This window comes from Notolepis coatsorum (assembly GCF_963971535.1).
Source record: "Notolepis coatsorum genome assembly, chromosome: 5".
Taxonomy (NCBI): Eukaryota; Metazoa; Chordata; class Actinopteri; order Aulopiformes; family Paralepididae; genus Notolepis; species Notolepis coatsorum.
This window is the reverse complement of record NC_140169.1, coordinates 131,796,085-131,813,309: the sequence shown is the minus strand read 5'-3', so window position 1 is coordinate 131,813,309 and position 17,225 is coordinate 131,796,085. Positions and strand designations below refer to the sequence as shown.

General features: G+C 44.7%; 2 protein-coding genes across 2 annotated transcripts in view; both read left to right on the top strand.

Annotated features, from left to right (window-relative positions):
- Positions 1–8,884, top strand: part of LOC311229228 (prostaglandin E2 receptor EP2 subtype-like) — a gene marked incomplete at both ends in the record, with an annotated part of 40,752 nt that extends 31,868 nt beyond the window's left edge. Inside the window, one exon of the mRNA XM_084315299.1 lies at positions 8,491–8,884. Coding sequence (XP_084171425.1) covers positions 8,491–8,884 — 394 coding nt within the window. The remainder of the gene's footprint in view (positions 1–8,490) is intronic.
- LOC311228354 (phospholipase B1, membrane-associated-like) overlaps positions 1–17,225 on the top strand; it is a gene marked incomplete at both ends in the record, with an annotated part of 540,482 nt that overhangs the window by 388,193 nt on the left and 135,064 nt on the right. The gene's annotated exons all lie outside the window — the stretch shown is intronic.

The window sequence follows — 17,225 nt, the reverse complement described above, 5'->3', positions numbered from 1 at the left end:
GGGTACCTGGCAACGCGGCTACCTGGTCCTCAACCGGGAATTGAACCCAGGACCTTCTAGCTGTGTGTCGACAGTGTTAACCACTACACCACTGTGCTGCCATAATATAATACAATGTGCACAAGGGCTGGGCAATTAATACAACTTCATTTTCCTTTATGATTTTGGCTCCCAGCGATTATGAAAACAAGATAATTGACTTTTAGCCGCAGGTCATGTTTTTGTTTTTCAGTTGAATTATAATTAAAGTTCAAGGGCATCCACTGTTAAAGTGCTAACCTCGAAGATGTGAATAAAGTACTAATCGACCACAGGAAAGAAGGTACATAATGTTACATAGTGTATAAGTAATATAATGAGGTTTCTTGCACCTTCTTACACTGTGACCTGCTGGGGCAGCGGACTGAGAGCATGGGACACAAACAGGCTGGATAAGCTGGTCAGGAAGGCCAGTAGCATGGTTGGGGTGGAGCTGGACTCTCTAGCGAGGGTGGCGGAGAGGAGGAGCCTTGCTAAGCTCCATGCCATCAGGGACAACCCCTTCCACCCACTATACACAGACTTGGCTGACAGGAGGAGCATGTTCAATGCTAGGCTCACACTACCTAAATGCAGCACAAAACAGCACAGGACGTCCTTCATTCCGACAGCCATCAGACTATACAATGCATCACTGTGCCTCACTGCATCACTGAGCACAGAGGGACAGTTACCATCTTCCTGGACTCTTACTTTTGAAACAAGACTGTGCAATATTACACTGTAGACTTCAGTATATTTTTACTGTATTTATTTACTGTATATTTTATTATATTCTTATTCCTACCTAGGCAATTTGTTTTGTTATTCTTATTCGTGACTTGTTCTGTCTAAATGTTTAATGTGAGCGATTTGCAGTGTCAAATTTCCCTCTGGGTAATAAAAGTATTTCTATTCTATTCTATTCTATTCTATTCTATTCTATTCTATTCTATTCTATTTTGTATTACAAAAGTCCAAAACAAACGCTGCAAACAGCCAACAATCATTGCGGTCGCAGACGAGTGCCGTCACCACTACACTAACTAACCCACCCACGCTGATGCACACACAGCAATACTATGATTATGTAATATATACACATATATTTTCGATACAATACGTAAATATATTGGCTATAACAGAACGTATATTATGTACCTTTTTCCTTGTGGTCGATTAGTACTTTATTTACATATTTTAAGCAGATCTTTTCCAGGAATGTCGCCACAGACACCCAGTTCATAATACTTGCTAATGCTGCGTATAGGCAAGAGCTTTAATCAGTGGGCCATAGGCTCATTCACCATTGTGTGGTAACTGTACATTGGATTATCGACTAAACCTTACTTGGTCCCAAGAAGAGGGTCTTGCGTATTATTGGGTTTAATAGGACATTTATTGTAAATTGGAGGGGGTTGCGTTAGGACATTTACAGGGGCCAGTTTCGAATTGCAGTCTTCCGTAGGTGCTCTTTGAGAGTGGTTTTGAAAGTGGGTAGTGATTCACATTCCTTTACAGCTGTGGGTAGGGCGTTCCACATTGATGTGGCATAATTGCGAAACGTGTTTAGTCCCTTGTTTGAGCCGAATCTGGGTTTTACATGATTTGTGGAGCTCCCTCTGGTGTTGTGATCGTGGTATTCACTGACCTTTGGGAAGTATTTTGACATGTACATGGGTACCTTAGTCGTGTAGTGTATCTTGTAGACCAGGCCCATTGCAAGTTGCTGTACTCTGTCGTCTACTCTAAGTCTACTCTGTAAGTCTACTCTAAGAAAAATCAGTCTATAGAAATAAATGCATTCGGGGCGGCTACGTGGCGTAGTGGGCAAGGCGCTCGCCACGAAATCTGGAGACGCTGGGCTTGCCTGTTCGAGCCCAGCGCTCCACATTTGCTTTCAGTTTAGCTGGTCGTCCGTACTAATACACATTGGCCGTATTAGGGGGTGGGAAACTGATGGGTGGGGATCGGGCGTTGTGGACAGCGACTCCTACAGGTCGGTTGGTGCGCCTGCGCAGTGGAATCAGGAAGTGTCGGGGGCAGCGTGAGCCACTGAGAGATCGAGCTGCGCAGGTGAAAAGATGCGACTGCTGTTACCTCAAGTACCGGAGGGGACTTGTGCTATGTATGACTTAGTCCACATTGCAGCCGGCTTGTGGGAGGCAAGAAACAGCGTTCGTGACAGGGGAGGGTTGAATTGGATGATACGAAATTGGGATGGGAGAAAATATAGAAAATGGGAGAAAAAGTGGATCAAAAAAAGAAATAAATGCATTCGAACAAAAAACCAATGTATAGACATAGCAATGGCAAAAGAATTGCCAGGCCTAATGCGAGCCAGAGAAGTTGGGCTTGTAATGTGGCTTCATCTCGAAGTTTTCATCCACTGAGCCGTGAGGCTCAACTTGCTTGTTTGGTTGAGGTCTGAACTCACCAAATATTGTTTTTGTGGGTATTGTCCAGTTGTTGCTGTATGTTTTTATCTGCCCAAAATTCAAGCAAGCATGAAAGCATTACAGGTTTGCTTGCACCACGCCCCGCTCCATCGTCGGGGACGCTGGTTCGCACCCGAGACAACCTATTCCAGTGGTCCAGGTTTGGAGCGAATCAGCGTCCCCGGGGACGGGGGGGAGCGTTCTCATCACACCCTATTTTTGTGTGCGATCGCGCTCTGATTCGAACCTGAATGGCTAGTGTGAAAGCCCCCTAAGCCATCCTAGGTTGTCAAAGTGGGCAGGGGTGAGGTGGGTTCTAGGAGTAAGGTCAACCAGTAGTCTGACGAGTTTGTTTTGAGATGTTTGTAATTTTGTTTTTAGCGCCTTTGAGGTGCTTTGGTACCATGAGGTGCATGCATAGTCGTAGTACCAGGGTTCGAGTTATCACCTGAGAGCTATGGGGGCCCCCTGAAATTTATTTTTTACAATTTTTTTCCTGAAATTGTGGCCGTTTTCGAAGTCATATTTAGAGGAATATCTCATTAGGATTAGAGTCTAATACTAATGAAACTGGCCCCCGTAAATGTCCAAACCCCCCCTCCCACACACCCACCCACCCCCTCCTAATGTATAGTTTCCTCCCCCTCGTATGTATATATTTTCTGTTAGGATCTGTTTAACAGTACTGTATATTTGCATATCTTGTATGTCACAAATGTAACCGTACTGTATATCTGTATGTCATGTATGTCATGATATATATATCTGTATATCTGTATGTTGTGTATGTCATTATGAATTGAAAATGGGGGACCCTGATGTAAACAAGACGAAAGTCTTTCTCTGGTCTGCATCCCCTTAACAATTGTGTGTATTGAGCCGTACTGTATTGTGCCCATTCTGCAATCTGTTACAGTTTTCAATCAATCAATCAATCACATCACACAACAGTCTAATCATTAGACTATTGTGTGATGTCATTATTCAGTCTCATTCTTAACCATCAATATTTGTTCATTTTCTTACTCACCTCTGATATATAATGCCATATTTACTTATTTGCATTTTGCATCTGATAAAATACAACAATTTAATTAGAAAAATGAGACCAAATGTATTAACTTGAATGAACATTTATTTGTCTCTGCACTTATAAATAAAAAACTAACAAAAAAATCGAATAGGGAAAATAAATAGTTGTATGGCACTTAACTCTTTCAATGCCATGCCTGGTTTTCCGTTTTACCGCTTGAATGCCACCATCGGCGCCAATGTTAACGTTAATATCGCCTAATCTATGTTTTAAATTATGGCTATGTGTCTAATCTGCCCATCGCATTATCAAATACTATTTTCCAGTCAGTGCTGTGAAGGCAGATTCTTTTTTTATCGCGTCGTTTCCGTTTCAGAGCAGTTAGAAAAGCCCCCGTTTTGATATAAAAAACAGCTCATTCTGGAGCATTCTATGAAAATCGTCTTTTAGTGGAATATTCCACAACGTTGATATTCGTCGGCCTTTTTATGAATCGTTTTCAAATAAACGCTAGATGATCAATATTATACGTGCACGCACGCACATTACGGCCGCGCACTGATAATCGCCCGTTGATTTCCTCTCGGACTTTTACAATGAAACCGAAAGAAGACATTTCACAAAACAGCTTATAACTTCATCAAACTTACTCCGATTATCCTACCACTGATAACACAGAGTCCTTACCTGACATCAGATGGTATCCAACTGGTATATTCCAATTCCTGATCACCATTCGAAAAAATCGATAAGTGTATGGATCCAACGCGACACAGTAGATCTCTATGATCCGCAGGGATCTGAGGCTCCAGAATGAACTGTGGTAACCCCGGCTGGATCAGTGAACTGGAAAATGTGGAGTACCGGATTTTTTTCCCCATTCATTTTCATTGAGTCCATTCCAAAATCACTTATGTCATCTGGGAGACGACAGGGGGCGCTTTTTTTCCAAAAAATCAGAGAAATCTCGTGAGTGGCTAGCAACCACCTATAAAAAAACACGAGAAATCTCGTGAGTGGCACTGAAAGAGTTAACAGCAGCATTTACCTCCTTGGCAAATAACCAGCTGTATTTAGTTTTCCATAAGGTCCACTGACTCGGTCCCCAGCATTGTGGTGGTTGAGCAGCAGCCAGGTCTAGTGGAGACTCGGGTCTGGCAGTGGCTAACACTACTAGCAGTGTCAACTTCAGTAGTGCTGCTAGCTGCTGCGCTAACAGCATTAGTCTTTGGCCTTTTTATAAAGACGAAGCTGTCCAGCCTTGTGGCGGGTTAAGCCTTTTTTTTTGTGGCATGTTTACTTTTTACTTGAGTCGCAGTTGCAGGACATGAGGACCAGGAACATGACTTTAAGCTCGCTGCTTCTTCTTCACCAAATGGGTTGGAGTAGCATTAGACACGCTAATGGGCGACGCATAGTGGCTTAGATGTGAAACGCAGCCTATTCCAATAATTAACATTCGGTTATTTTAAAAACTGAAAAGAAACATATGATCTATTAACAATTGATTTATGTAACATAAATAATACTAATTCGTACATAAAAAAAATTATTATATAAATTTTTTGCGAGACCCCCACAGGGGTTGTTGACTATGGGGGCTCAGACTCTATCTATGGGGGCTGAGCCCCCATTGGCCCCCACATAATTCGAACACTGCGTAGTACCCTTGAATGAGTGCTCCTGCCAGAGTCTTCAGGGTATTCTTGTTTACCAGAGAGGAGATCCGGTACAAGAATCTAGTTTGTTGGTTGACTTTTTTTATTGCATTGGATGCCATTTTGTCACAGGAAAGATTTGCCTCTAGGATGGAACCCAGGTATGTAATTTCATCTTTCCTTGTGACAATATTGTCACCCACTGTAACTGAGAAGCCGTCGGTCTTGCCGAGTTTGTTATTTGAACCGAAGAGAATGGACTCTTGTTTTACCCAGGTGTAATGATAGTTTGTTATCAGCGAGCCAGATGCAGATTTTGCCTATAGTTCCGAGCTGAGGGTTTTTTCAACATGTAACTTGTTCTTGTCAGAGACCAGCAGGGCTGAGTCGTCCGTGAACAGGAACAAGTTGCAGTCACAAGCTGACGACGATGAGTACCAAACCAAGCAGCACCACCCGGCTATAAGCCCCATAGAAGAAAACTTTAGGTGTGGCCATTGCGCTTGCTGTTCCAACACAAACAACGCAAAAACATTCCACCTACGTTCAGGACAACAAAAAATATATATAGCCGCAAGCGGAAATCAAGCAGCCAAGCACAATATGTTCATTTGACCATTGACCCCACATGATACAATAGATGTAGAGAAAATAGACAAGAATCCCCACACCAAGTTATTTTGTAACTCCATGCTGACTTTCCCCTCATCATTCCACGCTGTGATACCGTATTGCATGAGCTGCACTGTGCAATAAAGAAACCCGTAATCCCCCCCTGGTCCGTCTGTGGTGCGTATAAGCGACAGTAGTGTGGATCTGCATCTCATCACATACAGCTGTGACTTGCCACACATTCATGATATGGACATAGTGGATGAAGAAAAAGAAAATGCAACATTAAAAGTGGTATTATTTTTGTTAAAATAAGTGTTAAATAGCTCTACATTCCGACAGCCATCACTGATATAGAGTGTTTGGTCTGTAACATGGGTCTCCCAGTCCCTCCGCTATGCAGTACACGGATACCCTAGATATTTTTACTGGCCAAATTTGCTGATTATTTTACTTGTTTATAGCACATATTTGTTTTTTATTACTTAGTTTTGTCAGACCAGTTTTTGCAGTTTGGAGTTCCCTCTCCTGATTGGATGAAGTGAGAACGGAATATCAGGAAATGTATTTTGTTTACTGCAGAGCGGAGGGACTGGGAGACCCATGTTACTGACCGGACACTAACAGTCCTATATGCTCTGTAAATAACTATGTACAGATACCGAGATGTCACACCATGTTACCTGTTACCTGTTTATTGCACAATGTTTTTTTTTTTTATTGGATTCTATTATATGTTGTACCTGCACATCGTTGCGGGCAAGACCACCCGCATTTCATTGTATACTTGTATGCCGTGACAATTAAAACTCTTGACTTGACTTGTTGGGGTGTACTGTAGTAGAGCTATTATTTTAACATGTAGACATCACTTACAGCACCTTTAATGCTGTCTACAGTGTTTTTTTTGGGGGGGGGGGGGGTCAAATATAAATATACTGTATATTGCATATACGTTGGTGGTGGTGGTCATGAGGTTTCATCTCCATTTCTCCTCTAGAGTTGTATTTATTTATTTATTTATTTAATACATCATCTTGTGTCCCATATAGTCAGTGTAGCTATATGTATTTGTTTATGTGCATCTGGAGAATGGAGAGGATGACACATCTGTTGAACTAGACTTTTGAGCAAGAGTAATACAGCACCGGTGTGGTCACTAGCTGATTGCATTGTCACTCATCTCTCACCCAGTAATGTGCCAATATAGTTGGGTACATACCACAACTTGGTCCCCCTCTTATCCATGCTTAGAATATGAATATCCAGGGACAGCAATACATATTCCCTATCCCAAAAAAAGTACTCCCTGAGCAGGCTAAAGGATTTCATCATGGGGTGTACGTGTACCGTGTATGGTTTGGCCCCGGCCAGCACTGTTTTTATTGCAGGCCATGCGATTCAACTGAGCCTTACCACAATTGGGATTTTTATTAATTTATTATTATAAAAAGGTTTTTATCATGGGTCCCATGGTTTGGTCCCAGCGCTAGATCTCATCGCTCACCCAGTAATGAGCTCATTATTCTCTCCTTCCCAGCCCTTCCCAGAGACAGTCACATTTCTCTCCTCTCCCCAGGCTCCTCAAGGCCGTTCCTACCGCCGCCTCTACTGCTCCATGAAGCCAGAGGCTGATATGCTCTGTGTGTTTCGTGCCGGTTGCCGGACTATACTCAAATCAACTCGAAATGGATCTAATCAGTGGATTGCATACTTTCGTCAAGAAGCAGAATAAGGCTAACCCTCTCTGCCTCTTGGGACATCAAAATCGGGTCAACTTGAAGACGGTCATTTTTGGATTATCAAAGCTTTTGGACTGCAATAAGAAGATTTTGGATCTGTTTACCGCGCACAGGACCTACCAAAATGAACGGATTAAGACACTTGGACACTTGGACTAATGCATTCAGTCATTTGGACGGAGTTGTTAAAACTCACTCCACTCAAATCAATAGAGTTATATTTCACTCTACTCAAATCAAATTTAAAGTGACGTGGCTGGGAGAAATTGTTGCCAGTCAGTTCAGCCAAAACAAATTCCTGGACCAAGGTCGAACCAGGGAGCTGCTGGAGTCGAAGGCCCTCTGGGAGATAAGAGTGGCAAGTGCCCCCCCCCCACCCCCAATCCCTATACTCAATCCCCCCTCCCGTGTGTACGCCTGGCGCCTATGACGGCAGCCAACTAGTACGCGTGCTGGAGGGGGGGAGCCTAAGACTGTCTCATCACCAAAGTCCTATCCCCCTGTCCCTGCCCCTCCCGCTGGACAATCTTTCCTCCCTCCCTCCCGCCCGCCTGGCGCAACTACACCCCGGTGTTGCTGCAGCCGACTATCGCATATGGTGTCTCAGGCATTCTGTAGTCGACATGTGTCAACAAATGTACATGCCTGTTTGAATTTATGTTGTGCCGTTGTTACTGTACAAATTTAATGATTGTGATATGATGTTGTTAATGAGACGATGAGCTGTATGTGTGTGTCACTGGAATTTCCCCGTGAGGGATTAATAAAAGATATCCTTATCCTTATTATGTGGGTACAGACCTGAACTTGACGCCCCCCCCCCCCCTTATCCATGAACATCCTATGATTGAGGCTCCTCTCTAACATGGCTAAAGGGTTTTAGTCTGTGGCCTATGGTTTGGCGAGACCACCGGTTCATAGGCAGGCTGTAGAGCTCCAAGCTGGTCTACCGAGCAGAGAGCCTGCCCTCTACTCCTTCCCTCGGTCAGAGAGCCTGCCCTCTACTCCTTCCCTCGGTCAGAGAGCCTGCCCTCTACCCCTTCCCTCGGTCAGAGAGCCTGCCCTCTACCCCTTCCCTCAGTCAGAGAGCCTGCCCTCTACCCCTTCCCTCGGTCAGAGAGCCTGCCCTCTACTCCTTCCCTCGGTCAGAGAACCTGCCCTCTACCCCTTCCCTCGGTCAGAGAGCCTGCCCTCTACCCCTTCCCTCGGTCAGAGAGCCTGCCCTCTACCCCTTCCCTCGGTCAGAGAGCCTGCCCTCTACCCCTTCCCTCGGTCAGAGAGCCTGCCCTCTACCCCTTCCCTTCCCTCGGTTATTGCACAGAGGACACCTCCAAGAACCACGCTCACACACAGCCCCAAGCATCCATCTGGTCTCCCCAGTAACAGCAAAAGGGCCCACAAGCTTTAGGCCAGGTAAGGGCCCCCCCAAGGGCTCCTCTCTCCCACCCCCAAACACTTAGACCCAACCCCAGGGAACCCAACCCCAGGGAACCCAACCGCAGGGAACCCAACCGGACCACCCTCCGGGACCGTGCGCACCAGCTGAACAGGCACAAGCCTCTTCCACTACACATACTGTACCTGCCTCCCAAGAAGCGTGTGCCCCTGGTACTCCATTCACTCCAGAGACTGTCACCATAACTCACTTTCCTGTCTTTCTCACCCAGAGTCCCTCAGAGGGAACAGACCGCTTTTAATAAAAGGGATTCAAAGTGAATGCTACAAGGAGGACTTGAGAATAACATGTCTACAAGGAGGACTTGAGAATAACAAGTCTAATAAAACTATTGGGTTAGTAGTGGCCAAATTGGTTCACAAATTTTGGAAAGCACTTGTAATTTTTTTTATTTTGGTTCACACAGTACCATGAGCACATCAAATGTGAAAGAAAGCACAGAACACTCACAATTCTGCTAACATCTGGAAATGTACATAAGGCCAACTGAAACATTTTACATTTATTACAAGGTAGTAGCTGTTCCCAAATACAGCACTCTTCTGTACAAATATAATTCTTGTCATAGCCCACTAGGCCACTGGGTGGGGTTTTTCAATGAGCTTGTGCACAATGCATCCTGGTACATGTCACTGCCGGCACAGCTCTGCAAGCACAGAGGAATGTATTGCTTCAATGGACTACATTTACCATCAAGCCTGATTGGACATCCACATCATTTTTTATTTTGATAAAAAAGAAATTCATACATTTGAAGTTTCCCTCATTTAGAGAAATGACAACACAATCATCATACAAATACAAAACAGTGACACAAATAAAGCACATTCTAAGGGAAGGGGAAACCTCCCAACTTCAGAGAGCGTTGGAGGACATTCCAAGAATCAGAGGCGTTATAAGCCGATTTCCCCATTAGAACTTACTGGAGGGACCCTAAGAACCATCCAGTCATTAGATTCAAATTATTTTATTGTTACAGCTTTTTTAAATGTACTTGCATTAAGAAAAACAAGATGCTTGTTTTTCCCAGCTCCTCAAACCGTAGTAGATTTGTAGCCAACAATACACAATGATCTATACAATAAAAAAAATGCCCCCCCCCCCCCAAAGGTAAAAGAAAACGGTGGATAAAAAAAAATATATATATATATTATTCTACAGTGTAAATAGCCGTAGTGTGCGTGTGCATGTGCGTGTGTGTGTGTAATAAGTGTGTAAGTCACTTACGGTGATTTTGTGTGTATGCTCATGTGATAATTTAGAGTCCGTCAGTCAGCAGTGTTGGTGGCCTGTATAGCTGTTCAGTGTTCTCTTGGATGTGGACCCAAGAATGCGGTACCTCTGCCAGACGGCATGAGCTAAAATTGTTTGTAGTTTGGGTGGCTGGGGTCTTTCAGATCAGAACATACTTGAGGGAATCCCTAAAAACCATCCAGTAATTAGATCAGAACATACTTGAGGGACCCCAAGAACCATCCAGTCATTAGATCAAGTCGAATAGGTTCCAATATTCTATTCTAGGAGTGAAGAGGTATAAAAAGGTTGCTTACCAATAAGGGCTTTAAAAATAATCAAATACCCTCCTTTTTGCAAGAGAAGGCCAACCCAGCCTATCATACAGGACACAATGGTGAGCATCATATCAGTCACCAGTAATACATCTAAGAGCTGAGTTTAAGTTTAAGAGTTGATGCTGCAGCATGCCTATAAATTACATCACCATAGTCCAAAACGGTTAAGATAAGATACAGATATTCCTTTATTGATCCCCTTGGGGAAATTCAGGCATCATAGCAGCATGGGGGAGGGGGGTACAGGTACAGGTCACATAATTATAGTACAGTGGAGAAGTAATAGAATAAAAAGGCAGTGTATACAATATAATTAACTCTGGACATGCGCATATGGGCAACAAGGTGCGAGATGAGGGTGTGTATGCATTGCCCTCTGTTATATTTGCCCTAGAAAAAATATAGTTACAATATATAATCTAATCATCTAAATATAATCTAATATATAATCTAAAAAAAAATTATGAAATGCTAAAATGCTAAATGCTTGAAAAATTATATTAAACAGGGAGTCCCTGTGAGATACACCGCTACTGGTGGAACTAGACACTGCAAGGAAGAAGAAAAGGGAGAACATTTCATGTTGCAAGCATCCAAAGACAAATTACTCAAGAATTCTGCCACTCATTCGCACATAGTCCTGAGTCTTTCCACTAACCAGAAGAGCCGAAGCCTCCGAGAGCAGAGCCAAGGCCCACGCCAAGGGAGCCTCCGGTGTTGCTGAAGCCCAGGGAGGAGGTGGGGGGTGGCTGGGCAGCAGAGGTGTGGGAGAACAGGGAGCTGCTCTGGGAGCTGGCAGGGACAGAGCCAGAGCCATAGGCCGCTGCTGGGCGGGGGCTGCTGCTGCTGGGGCATGGAGCGGCACAGCCCGTTGGCCGGCGGACCGGACATGTTGGTCCCAGAGCCGGACGCTGATGCCGCAGCGGCTAATGGAGGGAGAGGAGGAGATGGCAGAGGTGAGGGAATCCCATGGTGAACAGAGTCAACATGGCCCAGAGCAGCAGGCACGTGCACACATAGAGGCCAAGGGGTGCTTGAGCACCTGCCTTTTTGAGCATCATCAAAAAAGTGCCCTTTTTGGGGGGGGGGGGGGGGGGGGGGGGAATAAAAAATAAATCGTTACGCATATAGACTGCCCTTCCAACTGAAAAATTTCAGGATAGAATAAAAATATTAGGTAAAGAGAGAGATGCCCCATATTCCATTGCAGTTTGCACGGCCTCCTCAGCGTGCCTCTCCGCGGACCTATATTTTATGGATAGCGTGGGTGATGATGATGATGATAGAAACCGCTGTGGCGCATACAGTTGAATGCTGGTATTACACTCATTGAGGGACACGAAGAAGTCAAGTCCGATGGGATTTGGGAATCTCAAATACAAATCGGGATTGGAATAAAAAATGCATTTATATTAAACAATACAGAATATACAGCACTTCTTGGGGTCTGTAGGGTAAGCACTTATTCCCTCCCCCCTGAACATTTATGGAGATGTATGGGCTTTTTAAGTCAGTGATAAAAGTGTCTTTCAAGGATAAGTGAGCTCCTGCACTGATTATTATAGTTCAATATTCAATATTTGATCACCAAAACCCCCCAAAAAGCATAAAAAGGGGGCCCCCCGCCCGAAAAGGGCCCTTAAAAATAACGCTTGCGCGCTACGACCGCTCGGTTAATATATACACAGGTATAGTGCCCTTTTCAGCCTTTGAGCACCTGCCCCTCTAAAGTCCTGTGCACGTCCCTGCAGAGCAGTACATATGACGTGAAAATAGGGATGAACGCTAAACTGTGATGGCTTCAAAGTGTTAAGTGTTTTTAAAGGTGGCTTTATAATAGTTTCAAATTATTTGTAGCTTTAAACATCACAATATAAATATCACTATATTTCATTTCAACCTTTATTTAAAATCGTAAGCTTCTGAGGTTTCCCTCATTTACAGAAACGAAGATTGTACAAAATGTAAACAGTACATAATACAAGCAATATTCACAGAAAATTAAACACCAGAGTAAAAATAAAAAACTTTTAAAATAATTTAAAAGATCAGCTAAAACAGTTACAGTCATATGGTTATGCATGTTCAGAATTGGACAGTGTGAATAAATTACAGCCTCCCATGCATCCAGTATACTAAACTTGTGAGGAGGGCTAAACGCTCACCAGCTTGTGCAGCAGCAGGGTTAATGAGGAGCGGGTCTGGACCAAGCGGACGGGCCCACCCAGGCCTGTGCGGGCACTGGGGCCCATCACCGCAGGGCTCCGTTCTGGTCATAGTACGCTGCAGGGGCCAGCACCTGGTAACCTGAGGAGATATGGAAGAAGGGCAGATTAGATCAATGATAGGAAATAGCAGTCTGGCTAATGTGTTTTTGTATCATGAGTGCTTTTGAGTATCATAAGAAGTGACATAATTTCAGAAATGGGAAAGATATTATGTGCATGTCAAGAGTTGTAGCATTTCAGGTTTGGGTTTGGCTACAATGCAAACAAAACACGCCTCCGGATTCCAGGCTTCAGGCGAATATGTTAATATTCAAATACTTCTGTTCCATGTAGCCAACCCTGATGAGAATGCCATGCAGTGAATAAACATGCGTCTCATCGGTCTCGTCCTGCTGTGAGTGGTAATGGACTGACTTTGTATGCCAGTGGGGTTAGCATGCAGCAACTGCAGCCGCCAGGGACTCCTGCTGACTCTGCTGGCCCTGCCCAGGGGTGAGGGGGCGCTGGTTGTTTCCTGTACGCATCACCAGGAGGCAAACGCACCATCATGGACTGACACACTTAATAAGAACAATCTGGAGGTCTAAGACCAGGTTGAATGAATAAACTCACCCAAGAAGCAGCAGTACAGTACTATAGCACGCTTACCTGTTGCTGGCCAGGCCCTGGTCCCTGATTGTATGCCTGTTGATTAGCCAAGTGATTGGCATTAGCTGCAGCCTGTACAACTGTAGGCCCTTAGGTCAGATACTCAATACCTTTGATGTCTCACTTGAACTGAAAACGCTTGGATCGTGCATCAAAAGCAATAGCACCAGATCTTATTCAAGCCCAAATCAAAACGGATCACTAGTCGTGGATGTGCACTGGAGTGCTAACCTGCGAGTCTGGCTGCTGCCGCCATCCCAGCGGCTGTGTAGGGATCAGATCCAGGGGGGCCAGCGTTGATGATGTAAGGGTTTGGCACAAAGGCAGGTGCAAGGCCAGCTGAGTAAAAACATCAACAAACCATGTTACCAACATATCCATTATGATATTTCAAATAAGAGTCTACACATCTGCTGCCTGTTGTCCAGCCAGAGACCTATGACGCAATCTGATTACATTACAAGACATTTACACACCCAACAAACACAGACAAGCAACTCACCAAGATGTTGCTGTTGGGCAGCAGCCAGGGCATATTGTTGCTGCTGAGCTGCAGTGAGCTGTTGGACAGTCAAGTGGTTGGATCTCTGGAACAACTGGAGTGAAAAAAAACAGCCAAAGTTACCTAATTTTATAATCCAACTACATACATTATAATTAATGTTCACAGAATTCCAAGTTATATTCTCAATTCATCCATGAGATATTGCCATACAACAACTGTAGGTGAACAGTGAGGGTGCATTCTTATTATGCAATCTGACACAAAATAAAGAGCATTACAATACAGTAGCCTAAAACCAGAATGGCTACAGAAAAAGGCTAAATGCTGAATAGGGCAGAGATCAGCAATACACTTTAATATAGAAAAGCCTGGCCGGAAGGGTAGCCAACACAAAAGGAAATGAGAAAGCAGCTAACACTGCAAGATTCAAACTTAAATAGACTCAGCTTTACCATAGGCACAGCTGCACTGAATCAGGTGCAATCAAGCCCACACACCTGCCCTACCATGAGGCAATTAACCACAGAGGCCAGTGATATACAGCTATCCCTCACAGAAAGGCGAAATAAAGCAAAAACCATGACATCCCTTCCACCCTGTAACAGTTAAAGATACAGGATGCCCTTTACATTTTAGACATTAAGCAGGCACTCTTGTGATTGGATGACTGGAGACATTAATCGATATTTTGTTTCAAGTTTTCTAAATCATCAAACGTTCTTGTTCCTCTGGTAGGTCGCAAAACCTAGTTTGCTCACCTCTGCTTTAAAGAATACAATAAAGATTATCTCTTGTTTTTCTATCCTACTATTCTCTTAAAATCCCCACCCATTTTGTGCCCTGCTCAATGATCTGAGTGAACATCTAGTTAGCGCTGCACTGAACCAAGTGGTTGGTGCAGATCAAACCACAACCACATCCCATCTGAAAGCATCTTCTGGCAGACTTTGACTTACGAGATGAACGCCATGCATTGTCCCTCCACTCTTCTCCAAGAAGCATGCCTTTCCTACCATCCTTGGCCAACTCATCAGAATCCCAGAGCTTCTTTTCCGACAGCAGCTATGAAGTAAAGAATGCCTTGTTGCTCATCTTATGCTCAATTATAAGGATTTTTATGCAAAAAAAAGGTTTACATAAAATTATGCGATTAAACCACCACACCATAACATACGGTTATCCTATAACCATAGTTATATGAGTATAGCGAGCGCTCTAGTTGAACTGCTGCGGTCAGGCAAGCGATACCGGAGTCTCAAGGCGAGCACAGAAAGACTCAGAAGAAGCTTCTATCCCCAGGCCATCAGGCTGCTCAACGAACAATGAACACTACACAACAACCATCAAACGCACATAGCACACACATCCACACGCACACACTCACTTTAAACAAACACACTGTAGCACCCACTCCCCACACTTTATAGCACACACTCACTTTAAACAAACACACTGTAGCACCCACTCCCCACACTTTATATTTATTGATAAAGGATTGCACTACAACTCGTACACCTTACTGTAAATTGTACCTAAATTGTACCTCATCCCATTTCTGCTTTGCACTATATAGTATTGTATATTAGTACACTGCATAGTATTGTATATTATATGGTAACTCAGTTACGTCTATTCTGCATCGAACATTGTACATATGTCTATACTGAACACTGTGACCTCATTTTCTACTTCTAATTCACATGCTATACTATGTTATTTGATACTTATTGTAACTGAGAGGTACAATTCCCTGACTGTATTAATAAGTATGGTATCATTAAACCACTACTGTCTTATGTACATTACTACTGGCCATACAGTACACAGGTATATGAGATGAACACTTCCACAATGACACGGTTCCACAACAAATCTTGGTTAGAATAATATTTATTAGCAGCACTAAGATTATCTTACATTACTTGAGAATTAGAGTCGCGCTTGTAAGGCGAAGAATGTGCATGAATAGGTCAAGAGCGTAAGTCCATTAGAATATTACGCAGGAGATAATGAATACCACCTGTATCATAGGAATTATATCTATGGTACACTAGTAGGGCAGCGGGAGATACTAGTAGGGTCCCTCCGGTTGTAGGCCAGCAGGGGGGAGGAATGTTCGAATGCAAACTCTGGATCAACGGGGAATCAATAAGCTCCAGCTACGGGAGACGGTACATTACTCCCTTGATCGGCAGACGAAAGCAGCAGCTGTAATCCAAGTATGCGCGACAGCATAGGTGAAAGCCGGCCAGCCTCTCCTAGAGACGGGCTCGAGTGATGTTCCTCACGGGTAAATCCCACACAGTAGTGGGTGTAGACGATTCTCCTCCACTCCAACAGCCACAGGACCAAAGCAATAATCCAGCCGGAAAAGGCTCTGCATTCACCGGTGTAGATTCTCCGGTGCGCGGTACTTCACATTAACTAGGTCGAACTTGACGTTATTACACTAAGCTCTGACACTTTTACTGTCCTATTCGCACGCGGTTATAAGTGCTCTATTTAGATGCACGGTTGCTCACTTCACGGAAGGGGCGTTCGGTATGCTGTGCACCATGTCGCAGCCTCCACAAAAAAAACCCGACCCTCTCTAGTGGGGCCGAGGCAGAGAAGGCTGACACGATTGGCAGACGTCATGAAGGGTGCGGGGGCACACTCGCAGGCAGACGGGGTCAAGCCCGGCCTAACCCGAGAGTCGACTCCGCTACCAACACACCTTGAAACCAACCACCACCTAACAGGAGGCGGTTGTTCCTATACCCCCCCCCAAGAAAAAACTCCAAAACACAACTGCAGGTATACACCGGCTATACAGCAGTACAAGTGTTTCAGTTCTCAAGAAGGGGTTAACCCAGGCCAACAGGTCGACGAGAACGAGTCCGGACCTGGGCCCGGCGGACCGGGACGTACACAGGGATGCCAGAGGGGTACAAGAACCACCTCGACAGGGCGGCTAGGTGGTGTAGTGGGCAAGGCGCTCGCCACCAATGCAGGAGACGCTGGGTTCGAGCCCAGCTCTCCGCATTGCTATCAGCTTGGCTGGTCGTTCATACTAACACAATTGGCAGTGTTAGGGGTGGGAAAGCTGATGGGTGGGGATCGGACGTTGTGGACAGCGACTCCTACAGGTCGATTGGTGCGCCTGCGCAGCAGAATCAGGAAGCGACGGGGGCGGCGTGTCCCTCCCACGCAGACCCCCGCCGCTGAGAGATCACGCTGTGCAGGTGAAAAGATGCGACGGCTGCTTCCTCGAGTACCGGAGGGGACACGTGATGTAAGGCTTCGTCCACATTGCAGCCGGCTTGTGGGAGGCATG